The following is a 19,964-nucleotide window of genomic DNA, read 5'->3' as shown; positions in this document are numbered from 1 at the left end:
GCTGATGGAGCGTGGGCTCCGCACGTGGACAGTGAGACCACAGTGGCTTCAGCACCAGCCACGGTGCCTCCCTTGCCACGTATGGGGAGCTGCCCACCCGGATACCCGCTCCGCAGCCGGGAGGAGGCCTCTACTAGGTACTGATTCTTCCTTTTACCTCTCCCACCTTTACTGCTTGGAATGGGTCATGAAGGAGCAGCTGGGGCTCCTCCACACGGGGGGTTGGGGTGGGGGGGTGGGGACGGGGCCGGGGCACCCAGGGAAGGACCCCTGGGCTTGTGCATGTTAGAAACCCCACACGTTCTCAGTCTAGGAGATGCTGCAAAGGATTCTCTCGGTTTGGGGTTTCTAATCTACCTTCTAAGTAGGAAGCCCCCCCCCAAAGCAGAAAGGAAATGTAATGGGGGAGACACACACACTCATGGCCCACGCTGCACACGTCCCAGCGGGAACCTCTGGACAATTAGAGTGACGCATTGTTCCTTGTCCCTTCGATCGGATTCGTATCTAAGTAGGTTCCCTGCAAAGCACCCAGAGGTGAAGGGGCCGGCCGGACCAGCCCTCCCATTTTGCACACAGAAAAGCTGAGGCTCCCGGAGAAGAGGCACCCGCCAAGTCACAGTTCTCGGCCGACCAGAGCCAGGGGCCCTGCCCGCCTGCCCTCCCACCCCAGGCACTGCTTCTCCCAGACACACGGTAACCGGCTGCGGCATGAACCTCACACACGCAAACAGAAAACATCTCATTGAAAATAACACAGAGAATCCTAAAAAGTCACTCTCCCAAATGGAAGGAACAAGACAACGGCATCTGGTCGCCTGTGGTCACTTGATTCCCTTTCCTGAGCCGGCCCGGCCCTACTTTGCTAACATTCGCCGTTCGCTGCTCCCTCCGGGAGGGGTGACTCTCTGCCCCCGTCCGGGAGCACAGCTCTGCGCCCACACTCATGCGCACGCGCGCAGGCACGGATCTGCCCTCGGGATTCCAGGCTTCCCAAGTGCCTCCTGCCCCCAGGCCCAACTGCTCGGGGGGAACGGTGTCCCCACGCGTCCCTTCTCTGGCTGGGACCCAACTTCCTGACTGTCCCTGCAGCCCACGAGCTCATCGAAGCAGGAGTCATAGAAGCACAAGACACAAGACAGGTGAGTGTGAGATCACCTCGTGGCTGTGACCGTCGTCTCACGGCCCCACGGGGCACTGCCCACCAGGCCCCCAGCCCAGAGTGAGGGCGGAGCAGGGGCAGAGCCTGCAAGGTCAGCCCTGGACGGGCCTTGGGAGCCTCGCCTGTGAAACTGTCTCCGGGTGACAAGGTGGTGCTAGTGGACTGGCCTTGACGGCTTGTACGAAAGGGCGTACTTTGTGGCAAACACCTGTTTCCTCCTGAGGGCCTGACATTTCCACGCATGGGGGCTGCCCAAATGGGTGGCCCCAACAAAACCCCTAAACTCTGAGTCTCAAACAGATGTCCCTGGACAAACGCTGCACACAGACGGCTGCAGCGGCCCCCGTGGGAGGCAGAGACCCCAGGAAATGTGCTTCTGGATCCCCTCTGGACTCTGTCCGGGTCCAGCTGCGTATCCTGATTACATCGCTGACCTAAATCTCAGCCACGGTGGCTCCGGTGCTGGGACCCGAGCATCCTGGGAGTCGCAGAGCACGTGGGTCCTCCTGGAGACCCCGAACACTCTGCTTCCCACCCCCGGGGACCGAGGGAGACTGGCCTCCATGAGCAGCCGTTCATTTATCCGGTTCTTCACGCGGCCAATATGTATCTGAGTGTGTCCTGGGGGCCAGGTCCCCCTTGAGCGTCTACACGGGCCACGCGGGGGTTCCACAGGGAGCCAGCCGGGACACCTCTGCCACGCGCAGCTCCCCGAGGGGCTCACAGGTCACAGAAGAGCCCGGTCCAGGGACGGTAACGCGGGTTAGACCGGGTGGCAGGAGAGACGGGGGACGTGGGAGGCTCTCGTAGCACAGGGTGGGCCCCCCCAGCAGCTCAGGGCCCGGGGGGCGGAGTCTGGTGCACAGACTGCGATGGGGGTGATGGGGGTGATGGGGGTGAGGAGCCGACGAGGGAGACATGGACTGAACCTTCACATCGGGCCGCGCTGAGGGTCAGCAACGAAACACAGGAATGAGCTGATAACGGAGGTCACGAGCAGCATTCGCTGCGCAAGTACGATGATGAGCACGGGACGGGGGAAGGACACGAGGGGCCCCGCGGGCAGCAGGGCACTGGCACGGGGGCACCCGGCCGACAGCCGCGGAGCGGGCCCAGCGCTGGGGAGGCCGCGGCAGCGGGACCCCACGGGGGACGCCACCCGGAACACGGTTAGGAAACAGCATCTGACTAATGTCAAAACAGCCGCGGAACAGGCTCCGCCATCTGTGTTTGTGCCGGGAGCTCCCGCCGGGATCCCCACTGTTGGGAAACAGAAAGCTGTTGGCAAAGGAGAGACGACGTCTTCCTGGGGTCGGAGGAGCCCCCTGGGACGGGCGCCAGCCGCAGATGGCAGCGCCAGGGGAGGGGCCCAGGCCCGCGCAAACCGCACAACCCAGGAAAGCCGGGCCGGGGGGTGGGCGAGCGCCGGCCCACGGCCACCGGGCGGCCCGGGCCCTGCTCCCTGGGCCGCAGACCAGAGTGGCCCGCGGAAACCAGAGCCCGTCCACGGGAGCTCGGAGCTCACTCTGCTCGGGGCCAAGGTCTTCCCCCCAAAGCTCCGATGGGGGTAAATATCGAGACAGACGCCCTGGCCAGGCTCCCCTGCTCCCGGCTCCCCGCAGGGCCTTCCCGTAACCTCGCACACGCGCCCGGCGCCAGCCCGGCTGTCCCCCCACCCTGGCCGCTCTGTCCCCTCGGAGACCCCGGGCTTGCCCTCGGGGGCCGCCCACACTCACATGGCGCCCTGCTCCGGGTGTCCTCCTGCGGCTTTGACTCCGCGGCTGCCTGGTAAGCACACGAGGAAGGCAGCGGCCCTGTGACAGGGCGGGTCCCTGGTGAGGGGCGGCCCCAGGGCTCGTGAATGCTGTGGGGGTTAATGTCACGCGTGACCTCGGGCCACCGGCGCCCAGACATTTGCCGGCATTACCCGGGGCGTGGCAGTGGGTGAGGGGGCTCCCGGCGGAGACGAGCATCCGAATCCACAAGCGAGTAAAGCCGAATGCAGCCCGTGCGGGTGGGCCTCGTGCGATCAGTCGAAGGCGTGAGGAGCTCGGAAGTGCTGAGTAAGAGGGGACCTCCTGCCCTGAGCCGGGACGTGGGCCTTCTCCCGCCCTCAGGCGTGGGCCGACCGGGCTCCCCGGACGGGAGTCTCCAGCGTCGGCTCTCTGGGCCCTCAGGCCTGTGGACTCGGGCGGCCTCTGCACCCGTGGGCCCCCTGGGCCGCAGCCTGCCGGGCGCGGGTCTCTGGACAGCTCAGCCCCGCAGCTGCGAGACCAGGCCGTACACTCATTCCCTCTCCACAGACGGACAGACACACGGACACACACCTCCTGCCGGGTCTGGGGCTCCGGGGAACCGGGACCCGTACAACGCGTCACCTGACTCCCCCGCCGCGAGGAGGCCCAGCTGGACAGAGGTCACCTCACCTGCTGTGGCCGTGCGACTCAGCGCAGCGGCGGGACCCGACCCGGGCCTGCTGGGTCTCCTGAGGGCAGCCTCCCCCGAGCCCCTGCAGACGCGCTGGAGGCCATAAGTCCCAGAGCACGCCACAGTGTCACTTTAGGAAAGTCAGACCCAAGACGACGTCACACGCAGCCAAGGTAGAAAGGGGTCTGCTCGCAGCCCCAACCCCGGGGGCTCAGCGGTACCCGTGGAGGCCCCTCCCCTGCAGAAACTCAGTTCTTAGCGTGGGCTCCGAGGCCCATGGGTCCTGACGCTTGTGGGGTCCCAGGTCTGTGGGCTCTGAGGCCCATGGGGTCTGTGGCCCGTGGGGTCCAAGGCCCATGGGGTCCTAGGTCTGTGGGGTCCCAGGCCCGTAGGGTCCCAGGTCTGTGCAGTCCCAGGCCCGTGGGTCCGAGGCTCATCGGGCCCCAGATCAGTGGGGTCCAAGGCCCATGGCCTCAGCATCTGTGGGACTCCACCCTGGAACCGGGCACTCCAGGGTGGGCTGTAGTCATGGGTTCCCTCAGGCTGGGAGGTCATTTCTGGGGAGGCAAGGTCCTGCCTCCTCTCCAATGGCCTCAGTCTGCTGGGCCCGACGGGGACCCTGCACCACTGACCCCGAGGACCCTGGCAAGCGGGCAAACCACACCGACTGGGCAAGGGGGGCCCGGGTGCAGAGCCAGCAGAGACGGATGGCGCAGCCAGAGTGGAGGCAGGCGGGGAGCCAGGGGGCACAGGGGACGGGACACCCCTCATCTGGGGTGTCTGGGACTGCCCTGGAACTACTTCTCACCCCCGCCCCCTGCTCGGTCCACCCTGCACATCTGGAAGTGGCCCTGAAGCTCGCGGTGGGTGTGGGGGGTGCACGGCAGGGGCTCCACTGGCCACAGACCTGAAATCACAGAGGAGCCCTGCCAGGTGGCGGGGCCCTGGCCTCACCGTGTCTAGATCCTTCCTGTCTCCCTCACGGGCTGGATGAGGCCAGAGGCCCCAGAGGAGCCCCCCAGGCCACCCCTCATCTGTCCACACTGGCCGCGTGTCTCGGATGGAGCCTCTAATGTACGTGAGGCCCCGGCCTCTCAGGACCAACCTCCCCCAGTCGCTGGGACCCTGAGCCCCAGCCCAGTGCCCGGGGGTGAAGTCTGGCCGTGGAGGAGCATGCAGGGCAGCGGCCGAGGCAGTGGAGGGGCCGTGCCTGCCAAGCCCCCTTCTCCAGGGAGCCAGAGCATCGGCCCGGAGCCCGCAGGGCCGAGGTCCCTGGGCGGGCAGGTGGGGTCCCCTGAACAGGCCAAGCCAGAGGGAGCCCTGGGGGGCAGAGAGGGCCATGGCCGAGCCGCCTGTCAGGTGAGAATAGGAGGCGGGGTGGGTGCTGGGGGCAGGAGTGGGGCCCGTGGAACCGGCGTGGGCGGCAGAAGGACAAGGGGTCAGGCAGGCTGGCCGGAGGGCGCTGCTCCTCCGCAACAGCTCCGGCTGGCTCGGGCTGCGGGCAGCAGGCGCAGTGCTCTCTGGTCCCCCGACACCCGGCAGCACCCGGGAACGGCCCCTGCGGCCCACATCCGGGCAGGTGGGCACGGGGCGCTGGGCTGCAAGGCCCCGGCGCTCTGCTTCTCACCTCCTCCTCCACGCGGCCCGCCCAGCCCCTCGTGGCGTCCGTGGCAGGGGGGCAGCACCGGGCTGCTGCAGGGCGCCCGGTCCCCAAGCCTAGAGCGGGTGCCACGAGGGCGCTGGACCCATAGCCTGGCTACCGAGTTCTCAGGGACACACGAGGATCCGGCCTCGGCCCTGGGGGGGGGGGGAGGGTGGAACTGGAGGGTGACAAGGCACCACGGTCCCCAAGTGCCGGGCTTTCACCCCGCTCAGCCGGTGGCCCCCCCATAAGGCCCTGCCCCGGTTATCACACACAGTGCGACAGCTGGGGGTCACGGCGGGGAGGGGCACAGCGCAGGTGACTTCCAGGGCTGTGGTCACGTACGGGGACCGGCCAGGACTGCACGGACAGCACCGCCTGCCTTCCCACCACCCGAGCACCCAGGGCCCCCCCAAATCCACATCAGCCCCAAGTCACCAGGGCCTGGAGCGTGGCCCCCAGGGAACGGCCTGAGGCCTCCTAGAAGCCATCCAGTCCCGCCCCTGCCGGAGAGGAGGGTGCTCGTCCACACGCACGAGCTACACAACCTGTACACGCACCCTGCCCCTGGGCCACCCTCCCCGCTGCCTGGGCTCCTAGGTCTCCGCCCGACCACACGCTCACCCAACTGCACAGATGCACAGACACACACACACGGTGCACGCATGGAACACACTCGGTGCACACCCACAGTGCACACACGCAGCATACACAGTACACACACAGTATACACAGTGCACACACGACACACACAGTGTACACACACTGCACACAGAACACGGTGCACACTCAATGCACACACAGAACATACACGGTGCACACTCAGTGCACAACTACACACAGTGCACGCTCACCGTGCACACACACCACCACACGCAGAGTACACAGGCATGCACAGGGGCTCACACCCGTGCACACACTTCATGCCTCCTTCTCCATCGATTCTCAGTTCGTTTCCAATCGAGGCCAAAGCAGCTGCTCTCAGCCCGGGAAGGAGACCCCCCCCGCCCCCGACGCTGACTTCGCTATACCGGCGTCTGTTCCTAATGGCTTCACGGCCGTTCCGGTGAGGGATCCGTGACCGCTCTCCCTGAGATGGCGACATTCCGGAGGACTGGCCGGCTGGCTGCAGGCCCGGAGCCGGCGGGAGGATTGGACGGGGCAGCAGAGCCCCGAGGGGAGCGGGGGGAGGCCGCTGGCTGCTCGCCGCCTCTTCAATTTCCGCCTCAGATGGTCAGAGAAAACCTTATACAACGCGGTGAAGACGGATTCTGAGCGAGGAGCAAAACAAACTGCTCTGAACCCAACCCGAGCCAGGAGAGAGTCGGGCAGGGCCTCCTCAGGCTGGGCATCTGGGCCCCGCGGGCCCGGCGTCGCGACTCCTGGGGGGCACCCCGAAGCATCTCCCACAGTAACGAGCTGCACAAGAGCAAGCGCCAAGCGCCCCGGAACGACCCAGGAAGGGGTCAGACACGCACAAGCGGTCCCGCACGCGCACACGCGTGGGCCCAGAGCACAGAGCGCGTCCACACGACCGCGGGAAGCACGATGCCTCCCTGTGTGAGGACTTACAGGACGGCCACGAGGCCCTTTCCAAACACACGTGTCTGCCTCAGCGCCGCGCAGGGCAGCACCCCCCCGGGCACGCGGGCCGGGAGACCCGGGCTGTGGCTGGGAGTCCGCGTGTCCGCAGACCTTACAAACCACGGAGCACGGCCGGCCCATCCCCAGACCCTGGCCGGAGTGTGACGTGAGCCGGTCCCGGGCCCAACACGACTGCAGCAGCAGTGACCTCCACGCGGGCTCGCTCTGACACACGAGTGTGGCCACGCCGTGGCTTCACGGGAGTCGGAGGTTGCACACGTCCGACAGGCACACGTCTGACTGCGGGCTCTGATCCTCCTTCATTTCAGGCTGACGAAGCTCCCGGGGGGTGGGCTGCCCAGGAGGGCCCCGCAGCGCGCGGCAGGTGCCAGCGTCCGCGGCCCCACCACCGGCAGGCGCCTGTCCCTGCCCCCCCGACAGACAAGCAGCACCCGAGGACAGCAATCCTGTGAGCTCAGCCACCAGCCCCGGGACAAGAAGCCTCAAGGAGCTAGCGGCTCACTCGGATGAACCTTCTACGGGGAAACATGAGCATCTTACCTCTTGCTCCATAAACAAACACATTTGAAAAAAGAAAGTTCCACTGGGTTATGATGGAGAAATTATACACATATTTTTTAAATGAAGTTTCCTGCCCACATGTGCACAAGGCTCGGGAACTGTGACGTATGTGCTCTGAGCGACAGCGGCTGCTCCCGGCTCCCGGCACCGCCACTCGGCGGCCTCCGAGGCCCACGGGGGAGCCGCGCATGAGCGATGCACCACCGGGCGTGGGAGGTGCGCAGCTGCTCGCCGGCGGCTGTAAATCTGGGTCTGCTGACAGTTAATGTCACGTGTGTCGCCCCACAGCCCCGGAGGGGTGGACGGAGCAAGGGATGGACGACCGCGGGCAAAACGTGTGCTTTGACCCAGCCCGTGCCCCATGTGCAAAAATAGACTCGGAACCAGTCTTGGATAGAAGTGCCAGACACCAAGTCACATGATTCTAGAAGGAAACATGGGAGAAAACAGTTGTGATTTGAATCAAAGTTTCCTTAGGTCCAGCACTAAGGGCTGGGTGGGGTGGGGCGACTGCAGGGTGGGGGTGCCTGCAGGGGTGGGGGTGGAGTGACTGCAGGGGTGAGGGGGGATGACTGCAGGGGTGGGGGGATGACTGCAGGGGTGAGGGGGATGACTGCAAGGGTTGGGGAGGGTGACTACAGGGGTGGGGAGAGACTACAGGGGTGGGGGTATGACTGCAGGGGTGGAGTGGGTGACTGCAGGGGTGGGGGGTGACTGCAGGGGTGAAGATGGGTGACTACAGGGGTGGGGGGGTGACTACAGGGGTGAGGGGGGATGACTGCAGGGGTGGGGGGATGACTGCAGGGGTGAGGGGGATGACTGCAGGGGTGAGGATGGGTGACTGCAAGGGTTGGGGAGGGAGACTACAGGGATGCGGTGGGTGACTGCAGGGGTGGGGTGGGTGACTATGGGGGGATGACTGCAGGAGTGGGGGTGGAGTGATTGCAGGGCTGAGGGGGGATGACTAGGGGTGGGGGTGGGTGACTGCAGGGGTCGGGGTGGGACAGGGTGCCTGCAGGGGTGGGGGTGGTGCCCGCAGAGGGCACAGAGGGAGTTGAGGCTGCGGGGATGGCGCTGGATCAGCACTGGGGGCACACGCGTGTGCCAAAGCCCCGAGAGCCGCAAGGCCCAGACCCGAAGCTCACGGACTTAGAGCAGAAATCAGCTGCGGGGCCTGAGCGCTGGACAGCACGGCCACCGCGGGGGACAGAGCCAGGCTGAGTCGGAGACGGACCCTGTGGGGACCCAGGGCCAGCGAGGAAAGGGTCGTGTGTGGGGTCACCGGGTCGGCAGAGCCTCCTTTTGGGGCGAGCGGTGAGCACACTCCGTGCACGGGCTGGCAGGCGTGTGCACCGTGGGAGGCCAAGGCAGGAGTTACAGATGGGGCTGGAACGGATCCTGACTGGTCGGCCTGGGATTGGGGTGACCTTGTGGACTCACGGCTTCGTCCCAGGTGACGGACGATCCACAGATAGATGATGGATCGATAGATGATGGACAGATGGACGGACGGATGGATGGACGGACGGATATGTGACAGATGCAGAAATACGCACGGGCGTGGGGGTGCCTGAGTAGCTCCACGCTGCGCCCCCAGGGCGGCCTAGACATCATGCCCCGCCCCCCGCTATCCAAGGGGTCGGCTCCCAAACACCCCCCGCACCCCGGCAGCTGGAGGAAGCGCTCCTTGGGGCAGGGACGCTCGACCCGGGAGAACCCTGGGGGGGGGGCAGGTCAGGAGGTGCTGAGCCGCGGGTGGGCGGGTGCTCGGTGGTGCAGGTGGGACAGTAGCCACGGTGGGTGGTCACCCAGAGAGTGGATTAAAGGTGCTGGCGTGAACACCTGGATGGAGGAAGCGATGGCCGGACGGGCACGGGCTCCCCAGAGAACGGAACGGAGCAGCAGGAACGGGCCCAGGAGGCCCGTCGGGGAGCCACGGTTACTGGGACCCGGGGAGGCCCGTTGGGGAGTCGCGGTCACTGGGACCCGGAGAGGCCACTGGCAGGCGCCAACCACTGTGCACGGAAGCACATGGAGAAACGGGACACGCGGCCTCGGGGGCCTCTGCTCCACGTGGTTACCAGGGGGACGCGGCCCACGGAGGCAGAGCCCGGCAGGTGCTCCGTCACCAAGTGCTGGACGTTACCATCCCCCGTGATGAACGTATGATGTCATCCCACGGGGTGAGTGACCCTGGGCCACAGCGTCGCCCCAGCCCATCCGGCTCCTTCCCGCCATCAGAGAAAGGGCTGGCCCTGGGGCCACCGCTCACGGGATCTCGGAGGGTGGGGGTAGCGTCACAGCTGCTGGGCCTCTCGGGGCTCACGGGCCAGCTGCGGCGCTCAGAGCCGGCCCTGAAGGCAGCCCGGAGCCGCGGCCCGCAGGTGTCCAGGGCAGGTGTGGGTGGGGTGCAGGTGTAGCCCGGGGCGTCTCTGGGCCGGGGCTGCTCACCCCACGATGCCTGAGAGGTCGCTCTGTAGCCCGTGCACCCCTGGAGGGCCCGGGGGCCACGCGTGTCCTGGGACCCGCGGCAGGCTGACCACGTGCCTCTTCAACAGAATATGCGCCACCCGTACTACGTGAGCGATAATGACCGTCACCGTCCCCTTTCTGAACAGGCAGCGGAACAGCGTCCGTTGTCCCGGCGCCCCCTTCACCCCGGCGTCTGAGGCCCAGGGACCCCGACAAGGAGGGGCTCCCCGAGCGGCCCCAGGGGGCCCAGCACCTCGCTCAGCCTCCAGCAGCACCAGCAGGCCCCGTCAGCACCGCGGCTCAGGAGACTGCCGGGAAGGCAGCCTCAGCCGTGCAGCGCCCTCCTGGAAGGCGGGGGTGGGCAGCGCCGGACAGGGGACCCGCGGGGGCTGCTGCCCTTGGGACAGCCCTTCACGCCGGGAGATGAGGCCACCGTCGGACCTCGAAGCTCAGGGATGTCCGCTGGCACACCCTCGGGGGCCTGGGGGAATGTCCTGGGTCCGGGCAAGGAGGCCCCCCAGGGTCAGCACAGGAGGGACCCTGAGGACCCGCCCAGGGATGCCCTCGGGGTGGGGGGGCAGACTCTGGGCAGGGCTGGTGGTGGGACGTGAGCCAGCCCCGCCGGTCTCCACTGGCTGGACAGACACCGGGGCTCCCACTGCAGGCAGGTCCCAGTGGAGCACCCCACATCTCCGCCGGGACCACGCCGCCCTAAGCAGGCTGACGAGGCCAGAGGCGGTGCGGCAGTGACAGGCCAGGGCCCCGAACAGCGGGGAGGGGAAACCCGGCCTCCCGTGGACGGACGCGGCACTTACCTGCGTGTCACCGGGATGTCGGGCTCCCTTCTCGTGTCTGCAGGACACGGTGCGTGGCTGCCCTAGCCTCAGGGGGCAGCGCGGGCCCCCCCAGCCAGCGGCAGCCCACGGCCTCTGCGGTGCCTGGGGCTCTGCATCCCAGGACAGCCCGGCCTCTTGTCCCACCGCGCTGCTCCGGGCGGCTCAGGCTGGCCTGGAAGGCTGGGGTTGACGCCCGGTGGGGCAGCAGCCACCGCTGTTCCCAAGCTGACAGCGTCATAAACCAGGCAGGGACACGTTGGCCAGCAGGTGCGCAGGACCCCAGCGACCGGGTCCTCCTAGGCCACCCGAGGGGTCGGGGGAACCATCCTCGGAACATCCTCCGTGACCCGTCTGGGCTTCCCTGAATGAAGGTCGCCTCTGCAGCCACAGGCTTCGGGGTGTCATTTTGCGGGGTGCCTGCCTGCGTCCTTTCTGACCGGTCCATCCGAGACGTGTGCTGCGCTATCAAGGGGCCGTGAGGTGGGAGTGTAGGGCTGTGGACGCTCCTGCACAGAAGCGGCTCTTTGCACCTGCTCAGCAGGGAACTTATGCATCCCTGTCACCGGGATCGGGAGGCTGCGTCCCGAGGAGGGACCCAGGGTCCGGCAGCCGAGACCAGGCCTCTTCCAGAGGAGCCCTAGTCAGAAAACTAGTTCTAAAACTGGCTCAAAAGAGGACAGTGGCCCGCTCAGAGGTGCTCAACGCCCCCCTTTCTCCCTCTTCTTCCTCGACAGGACGGGGTCCGCAGACACCAGATCCTCTTGGGGCTTCAGGGACGAGACAGGGCACGGGATCTTGCCGGCCAGGCCCCCGCTGCTCTCTGGTCCGGCTGGGGGCAAGGGGTCTGGCTCCTCTGGGGGCTGGAAGAAAGGAGACGCAGGGCACACGTCAGGGAGGCTCCTCCGGACAGGAAGGGGCTGGAGGGGGGCTGGGGGGGTGGGGAGGTGGGGTCAGGGGAGGGGGAGGATGCCGCTGCCCCAGGGGAGCCTCTCCCGCAGCCTGGGAAGGGCCGGGCATGGGCCGAGCCTGTCGGAGAGAGGCAGCGCGTGGCCCTGGCAAAGCCACAGTAACGACGCCACGGGGAGCACGAGCGGCTTCACGGCGGCCCGGGCATTGCTGGGCCAGTGTTAGCGCAGGCCGCAGCGGAGCGCGACAAGACAGAGAGGGCCGCAGGGACTCGGAGCACATGTGGGCCTCTACCCGGGGAAGGCCCCCTCCGGGGTCCTCTCCTTCCCTCGCACCCTCTGACCCCCGAATCCTGGCCCTGGGGCCGCCCGAGGGCTCTCAAGGCTGCAGGGGGGACCGTGGAACAGCAGCCCTGCGGGCCGGGCGGGGGGAGGGTTAGATGGGACCGTCCCCAGACAGCGCCAGCGCCAGCCCAGGACATACTCACCCGGTCGGGGCCAGGCGAGCTAAGACCACAGAATGAAAGCTAAGGAGAAAAATAAGAACAAAAATAGAAACTGAAAAGGGATGGGGAGGGCGGGGACGTGGAGGGGAAGAGAGAGAAAAAGAGTTTGTAGAGCTCTGGCGGAAGGAGACAGACAGAACAAGACGCCGCCCCGGCTCGGAGCCTGGTGTGCTCGCCGGGGGTGTGGGGTGCTGGGGGTTGGGGGGGTGTGGCCTGCTGGGGTAGGGAGGGTGTGGGGGTGCTGGGGGGGCCCCAAGAGGGTGCTGGGCATCCTGGGGGGACAGGCCAGAAGGGTGTGGGGCATGCTGGGGGGCGGGAGGGTGTGGGGAGGGTGTGGGGCACTGTGCTGGGGGGGTGGGAGGGTGCTGGGCATCCTGGGGGCAAGGCCAGGAGGGTCCCGGGTGTGCTGGGGGGCAGGAGGGTGCAGGGTGGCCTGCTGGGGTAGAGAAGGTGCGGGCATGCTGGGGGGGCCCCGAGAGGGTGCTGGGCGTCCTGGGGGGAAGGCCAGAAGGGTGCGGGGCATGCTGGGGGGGCGGGAGGGTGCTAGGGGTGGGGAGGGTGCAGGCATCCTGGGGAACCCCGGAGCACAGGGCTGCCCCACGCCCCTTGGGCACCATCCACCCGCCACCCCTGCTCCCTCCTCTGCGGAGCTGAGGCTGGGGTCTGGTGGGGGACGTCGGAGGGCCAGGCTAACCCAGCGCCCCGACAGGCCTGGTGCCCCAACCGGCGAAGAGCCGGCAGCCTGGAGAGATGGGAGCCCGAGGCCGCCCCTGGGTTGTGGGGTTGGGGTGGGGAGGGGCGCCAGCCCACTTGGGGACAGGAAGGCAGAGCCACGGGAGCCAGGAATTCACATCAAAGGAATTCACGTCCAGGGTTTAAAATCCAAGGGGGGCTCTTGCGTTAAGACGCAAAGGGAAACACGTTTATTTGCGGGGGAGAGACTGCATGTGCCGTGAGGCTGGCGCCCTGAGAAGAGCACCCCCACCCGCCCCCCAGGGCCCAGTGGAAGCTTCCAGTGCGTCAGCGTCCACAGGGAAGCAAATCCTATTTGCAGAAACAGCTCTCTGCTTCCTCCCTGCAGGGTTCTAGGGGCGGCTCAGGGCGCTCCCCGCACCCCAGGTCTGCACCGTTACCATGATGACCGCTGGGCAGACACTGCAAAGGCCGGGGAAGGGGCAGGGGTGGGGGGGGCTGCCCCTGGGGGGGCCTGGGCTGAGCAGGTGTAGCCCTGGGGGCTCCTCGGGGAGACAGGCAGGGAGGTGCGGCCTCTCTCGGTGGGGAAGGCAGCTGGTCATTTGGGGAGATCCACCCACAGGCAGGACCGACCCAAGAACCGGACATCAGCGTGACCACGGAGATATTAAAACACCCCTAAATCTGCGATGCCTGGGGGGCTCCACGGTTGAGCGTGTGCCTTGGGCTCAGGGCGTGACCCCAGGGTCCTGGGATCGAGTCCCACATCGGGCTCCCCGCAGGGAGCCTGCCTCTCCCCCTGCCGGTGTCTCTGCCTCCGTGTTTCTCGTGGAAACATCCGTAAATCACAAAAAGAACTGCCCCAAACTGAGCGAACCCCACAAGAGGCAGGGTTCCCTCTGGGGCACCTGAGTTTGGGGAGCCCCACGTCGGGCTGTCACCGTGAGTGGACAGAGCAGCTGTGACTCCACGCCTGGCAGCGCTGGGGGTCCAGGAAAGGCGCCAACCAGCCCAGCCCCGAGCCCCAAGCTGCGTGGCCCCAAACTCACTGCACGCGGCGCTGAGCGTCCTAAGCCCCCAAGGAAGTGCGTTAAGGACCGGAAACCAGAGACGGGGCTGCACAGACGGCTCTCAGGAGGGCAACCCAGGCTTTCGGGAATTTGATTTTTAGGCCCACTGCTTGGTGAAGGTGGAGAGATCCTGTACTCCAGCACGGCCACTAGCACGACAAGGACCCGAGGTCCCTGCGCAGTTCCCAGGGCTACAGCGGGGAAATGAGTCCGCGAGAGACGGGACGCGGCCCCTGCGAGGTGGCCCGGCGGGGCCATGGCCTCGGTCCTGGAACCGCTCCCCGTTGGCCAGCGCCCCCGCCCCAGGGCGCACCGACGGCCACGCAGGAGCTCTCCGCGCACCCAGGAGACAAAACAAGCCCCCAAACCCGCGTGTCTGTTACCTTTTCTTCCAGCTCCTTTATTTGTCTCTTCTGACCTTCTATTCTTTCCTCTAACTCTTTAATTCTCTGCAACGGTAAAAGGGGGAACATCAGAACCCAAGCTGCTCGCTCACTTAGGCGGCGGACGACCGTCACAGAGCCGCTGCCACGCCGGCCCCGAGCAGCCGGAGGTCTCGGTCTCCTCTCCCCGCCAGCCATGGCTGAGCAGGGTGGCAGCCTGGCTCGCCTCAGTTTCCCTGCTGGACACAGCCTTCCCCGGCCAGCCGCTCTGCTCCTCCCGCCCCCTCCAACCTCAGATCGTAAACCACGTGCTGGAGCCCCAAGGAACCGATTCACGCCCTCCCCAAATGCCACCACAGCAGCACCGAGAGCTGCCACGAGGGTCACGAAGCCAGGCCCAGGGAGGACTTCACGGTGTGTGACGCCAAGGCTTCACCTCTGCATGCCGGGCCCACTAGATGCCCTGTACGCGTCCCCTCTGGACACACATGCCACGCCTGGACCCTGGAGGCAGCCGAGCTCTGGCCGCAGCCTGGCTGATGGGAGGACGCGCCTACGGGTAGCAGCCCTGGCGCTGACCCCCTGAGCCTGGCAGCGAGTGTCCGGGCAGCTGACTGGTCTCCGGTCAGACGTCCCCCACGGATGCTCATGGTGAAGCTTGTTTTGCTGATTTATCTGACTTTGCAAGCTGAGCTTTGTGCGCAGAGGCCCCCTCCAGGCCCCGCGGTACACACGGCGGGGGGGGGGGGGCAGATCTTCCACACCAAGGCTGTCTGGTGTGCCAGGGTCCCTCACCTTCTGTTAGAGATGGTCAGGCCGCACGGGCCTGAGGTCCTAAAGTGCCCAACGTCAGGGCAAGGCCAGCGGCTGCCCCCAGCCCTGGAGCTGCTGCTTCCCAGACCACACCTTCCCCTTGTCCTAGGAGGGCGCACTTCAGAGACCCCGCGGGCAGGGGTCCCAAGAGAGGGGATGTGCCACCCAGAGGCTGGTCTGCTGGGGCAGGTAGCCTGGCACAGAGCCCGCTGTGGGGCGTGGCTGCTGGCGAGCACACCCTGGAGGGGTGGTCATCGGAGGGTACATCGTGGGGACGTGGGGACGTCACCATTAGAGGGTACATCGTGGGGGCATAGCCTTGGAGGGTATATCATGGGGGTGTGGCCATTGGAGGGCATGTCCTGGGGCGTGGCCGCTGGAGGGCACCCCTGGGAGGGCGCGGCCTGCGAGTCTGGGATGCAGCGGCCAGCCCCCCTCGGCCCCCACCCCGCTGACCCCAGCCCCGACCCCCGACCCCCACCCCACTGACCCCCCCAGGGCGCACCTGCTGCGCCAGCTGTAGCAGCTCCATGCGCTCCCGCAGGATCTGGGCGTCCCGCTCGCGCAGCTCGCTCATGACCTGGCGCTTCCACTGCTCCACGGCCACCTTGAGCTTGTCCCGCTCCTCCTCCGACAGGATCTCGGCCACCTTGGCCCCCGCCTCCTGCTGCAGGGCGTCGTACAGCATGGCCTCCAGCTCCAGGATGTGCTGGGGGCGGGAGGGAGGCGTTAGTGTGGGCTGCGGTGAGAGGACGGCCTGGCCTGACCCTGGGGCTCGGGGGCTGCGGGCCGCCCCACAGAGGCTGGTTCCTCCTCGACCCGCTTACCCGCCCGCCTGGAGAGCGGAAACCCAGTCCCGCGGTAATTAGGACAAGAGCGTTCACTTCTAACGTCTGCGAGTGCAGTGACCCTTCAGGGGCAGGTTCCCGGCTCATGCTAACGCTGGGGAGACCGGGGACCAGAGTAGGGGGCGGCCGAGGGGCGGCGGAGGGCCCGCGGGGGGAGGCCTCTTCCTCGGCTCTCGGCCTTCCTCAAAGCCTGGGGCTCTGCGGGAAGAGGGCAGCGCTCACAGGGGTTTGTCTGACCTAAGGACAGAAGTGGGGGGTCCTGGACTTCCAGCGGCTCCCCGGGGGAAGCCAGGCCACTCTGGGGTCCTCAGTGCCACCCGCGGTGGGGCAAGAAGGTAGGTTCAGGACCTGGTCCCTGGAACTTGGCCTTATTTAGAAGGAGGGTCTGCAGGGGGAATGAGGCTAGGAGGAGGTCGTAAGGGATTGGTTCCAGTCCCTACAAGGAGAAGGAGCTGGAGGCAGTCCCAGAGGCCGGGGAGGGGGGAGCCACGTGAGCAGGGAGGCAGAGGCGGGGAGACACCTGGAGCCCCCAGGAGCTGGACAAGGTGGGAAGGACCCTCCCCTGGGGCCTCGGAGGGAGCGCGTCCTGCCCCCACACCTGGATTTCTCCTGGCCCCGGCTCTGGGGGAGCACCCCCCTCTGGCGGCTGCCCCCTGCCCCCTCCGACACGGCCTCACCTGCACCGGCCGCGGGCCCCGTGTGCCTACTGTGCTTGCGGCTTCATCACTTCCACCGTCCGGGTGATAAACCCCCAGAACACCTGCACTCCTGGTGCCGGTTCCTTCGGCCCAACCTGGGTTAAGACCCCCCCCCCCATGAGGCAGCAGCTCCTATTAGCCCCAGGTCACCACACACGTTGGTCAGTTTGCACAGGGTCCCGCTGGGGACAGCCGGGGCCCAGACCCCGCAGGGGGCTCCAGAGTCCAGGCCTCACACGGCCCCTGGAGTCCTGCTGCCCCAGAGCCAGGGACCTCGGCGCTCACTGCAGACTTAGGGGAAGGACCCCAAGTCCCACAGATCCCCCCCAACAAGAACACCCCAGAGAAGCTGACCAGCCGCATGGGAGCCGGGCCCTGGGCACCCCCCACCCCCACCCCAGGCAGGGGCAGAAGGCGGACGGGGCCGCGGGCCGTGAGAGGGCCGCTGACAAGGAGAGGGCTGCGGGGGGCGGGGGGCTCCCGCACCTTCGGGAAATCCAGTGCGCGACCCCGAAGCCACCAGGAACCAAAGCCAAATGACCCCTGGGCTGCAACTGAGCCGCCCGCGTGCTGACCCTGCTATAAGCTCCTCCGATTCACCAGTTTGGTCTGGAATAGACTCGGAGCTCTTTCCTCGGGAAGTTTCCCTGATGGGGCCCTTGGACCAACCACAGTCTTAAACTACAAGAAACCCAACCTCCCGTCGAGCGATGTAACCGCTTCAGGAACGAAGGGGCTTTTTCTTCAGGCAAAATGATTATGAAAAGTCCTTTGAGCTTTAGTAGACATTTTAGGAAATGAAAAAGAAAAAGAATGAAGGCCTTTCGACTTTAGATTTTATTGTCCTTGACAGCCACAAAATCAACTGTCCCAGCTGTCACAGCCAGCTCACAACTCCTCATCTGAGCCACTTCTTAGAGCAGAAGATAAGCCCAAGCATTTAAAAATAAGTAAATGCGGGGGGTGGGGGGGGGCTTAGCCTGTAGCATCAGCATCAGCAGCACAAAGGCCTCACAGGAAGCTGGAAGCAGGTGTCCGGCCGACCTGCCCCCACCCTGAGCCCAGCCGCTGGCCACCTGCGGGGCTCCCCTGGGTGCACAGCCTCGCCGGAGGCCTCGGGCAGGAACAGCCAGGTGGCCACCCCAGGGCGGGACCATCGTCTCCCCTTGACGCCCCAGCCCTGGCCTTGCGTCCACAGAGCAGGGAGGGTGTGGTGCCTGCAGCAGGGAGGGTGCGTCCGCAGCCCTGCAGCCCCCCAGGGCGCCCCACTCTCTGGGATGCGGGTGCGAGTGTGTGCCCTACGCGGCCCTCTCCCCGACCCCCCACACCGCCCCATCTCTTCTGCACTGACGCCACTGAGCTGTATCCTGAGTGGGGCCCTGGGCCCAGCGGGGAGCCGTCCCCTGCTCTGTGCACCTGTCTGGGATGCAGGTCCGGAGCACGGGGAGCATCGGTGGGGGCGCTCAGGGCTGTCCACCTGCCCCCGGATACTGCGAGCATCCTCGCCCCCCACACCATGGGCCAGAAATGTGGGTCTGGCACACGTTTCTGGGAAGGCCCGTGAGCACCGGGTCGGCTCTCCGAGGCCACTGCCCCCCACCACCCCCTGGATGGCTGCTCCCGCAGGTGTCCCACGGCGATGGCTGGCAAGTGGCCACCGTCACCGCCACAGTCACCAGCAGCAGAGCCCGCCCTCAGTGGGGGCAGAGCCTCGCCTCTCAGGGCCCGGGTGCGGGTCACAGAGACCTCACGCTGCCCCCCTCCAGGCTGGGCAGCCCCCCACGCCCTCCGCACAGCGACCTCGTGCTCTGAAGCACCCAGAGGGCGGCGCTCACACCCCGACTAACCACACAGGCCGTCCCTGACCTTTTAGCCGATCCTCGGGCCGCCCGTAGGGGCCCTGGACGGCTTCTCCTGAACTGCGCCCTGACACGCTCTGCTCTACGGACCGGTGGCCAGAGGGAGACAAAGTCACGCGGGGCAGCACCGCGCAGGGAGGTGGCATCGGCTTACGGTGTAAGTGATGCTGTTGGAAGGGGGCTTCCCGCCTCCAGGGGGGCTCCCTGCCGTGCACCTCCGCGGGGTAACCTGAGCCCGGGACACTCTTGAAGCCGAGCCAGCCCCAAGCGCAAACGAGAGGTCACTTCTCAAACCAGTATCAGCGTGGACCATGTCTTAGCGACACAGACGTGTCTACAGGGACTCCAGATCCCCGCGCTAACCCCCAGTGGGGACACCCCCAGGTGTCAGCGGGGACAGCGGCTTCCCACAGCCAAGCACGCGGGCAAAGGCGGGTACAACTTACAGGTGGAGCAGCAGGTGCACACAGGGGAAGCCCCGAGAACGTCTCTAACAAACATTCAGCTGTGCTCGATTAACTCAGGTGCGGGACGTTTCAACGAATCCTATTTCTTTTTTTTCTTTTCTTTCTTTTTTTTTTTTGAATCCTATTTTCTCAACTCATTTTAAATATCCATTTGAGCCCTGCCTTCGCGGGGCGAGGTGCTTGCTGCCGGCGCAGTAAGGCCTCCTCGGACCTCGCCGACCCGGAGGCAGAAAGGCAGGCCCGAGCCCCCGAAGACGCGGCCGGTGTGTACAGAACTTTCCCCCATTTCTACCCCAAATCTGAGGCCCCCCGCCCCCGGCCCGGCCCGGCCGCCGCCCGTGCTGACCTTGTGAGCCTGGTCCAGGGACTGCTTCCTGTAATCCAGCTCCTCGTCCAGGTAGCCCTTCTGCTTACTGAACAGCTCCTGAAACACAAGAGCACCTGCGTCTCGGCCTCGCGCACCCACCTGGCGACGCCCTGCTGCGGACACAAGGCGGGCGCCCACCAACCTTCTCACTCTCCAGGTCCACCATCCTCCGATGCAGGGCCGACTCGGTCTCTTCGATCTGCTGGAGCCACTGGACAAACCGAGAGAGCAGGTGACGGTGACCTCTCGGGTGGCCACCAGAGCCACCCCACCGTCCCCGGGCGCCACGGACGGCCCAGGCGTGGGCGGGGTGGGCGCTGTGCGCTTGTGTGCTGGCGGCCGGTGCCCGGGCCAGGGGTCGTGAGCGGGGTTCGGCGGGAACAGGTGCACCTGAGCACTCAGCCGCGGGCCCATCCCCTGCACCCCTGCCCCCGGGACGCCCTCTCCTTCCTGCTGGAGGTCCAGGCGCTGACCGTGGGCCACCCAGGCTCCGGCTGGGGGTGGGGGGCCGGGGCCTGCTGTGGGCAAGGGGCCTGGGTGGGCCGGGCAGCCCCCAGGGGAGGGTCCTGGTGGGGTGAACAGGAAGCCAGTGGTGCACAGCCCCACTCCATTGCCTGGCCTCGGGAGAGGGAAACTGAGGCAGGGTTTGC

The 19,964-nt window shown here is 66.6% G+C and overlaps 1 protein-coding gene across 50 annotated transcripts in view; it reads right to left on the bottom strand.

Moving 5' to 3' along the window:
• JAKMIP3 (Janus kinase and microtubule interacting protein 3) overlaps positions 1–19,964 on the bottom strand; it is a 97,046-nt gene that overhangs the window by 2,546 nt on the left and 74,536 nt on the right. For 26 of the 50 annotated variants that reach the window (XM_072740476.1, XM_072740448.1, XM_072740440.1 and 23 more), the window contains 6 exons: positions 19,457–19,525; positions 19,294–19,371; positions 15,581–15,784; positions 14,263–14,328; positions 12,099–12,137; positions 10,685–11,565 (listed from right to left, as the gene is read on the bottom strand). In XM_072740476.1, the coding sequence (XP_072596577.1) occupies positions 11,404–11,565; positions 12,099–12,137; positions 14,263–14,328; positions 15,581–15,784; positions 19,294–19,371; positions 19,457–19,525 (618 nt within the window). In that variant the 3' untranslated portion in view covers positions 10,685–11,403. Of the gene's footprint in view, positions 1–10,684; positions 11,566–12,098; positions 12,169–14,262; positions 14,329–15,580; positions 15,785–19,293; positions 19,372–19,456; positions 19,526–19,964 lie in introns of all 50 variants that reach the window. The other 24 variants (XM_072740455.1, XM_072740485.1, XM_072740461.1 and 21 more) reach the window with 1 other exon arrangement.

Source organism: Vulpes vulpes, chromosome 15 (assembly GCF_048418805.1).
Source record: "Vulpes vulpes isolate BD-2025 chromosome 15, VulVul3, whole genome shotgun sequence".
NCBI lineage: Eukaryota > Metazoa > Chordata > Mammalia > Carnivora > Canidae > Vulpes > Vulpes vulpes.
Note: the sequence above shows the minus strand (reverse complement) of the source record. Positions and strands in the feature narration are given on the sequence as shown.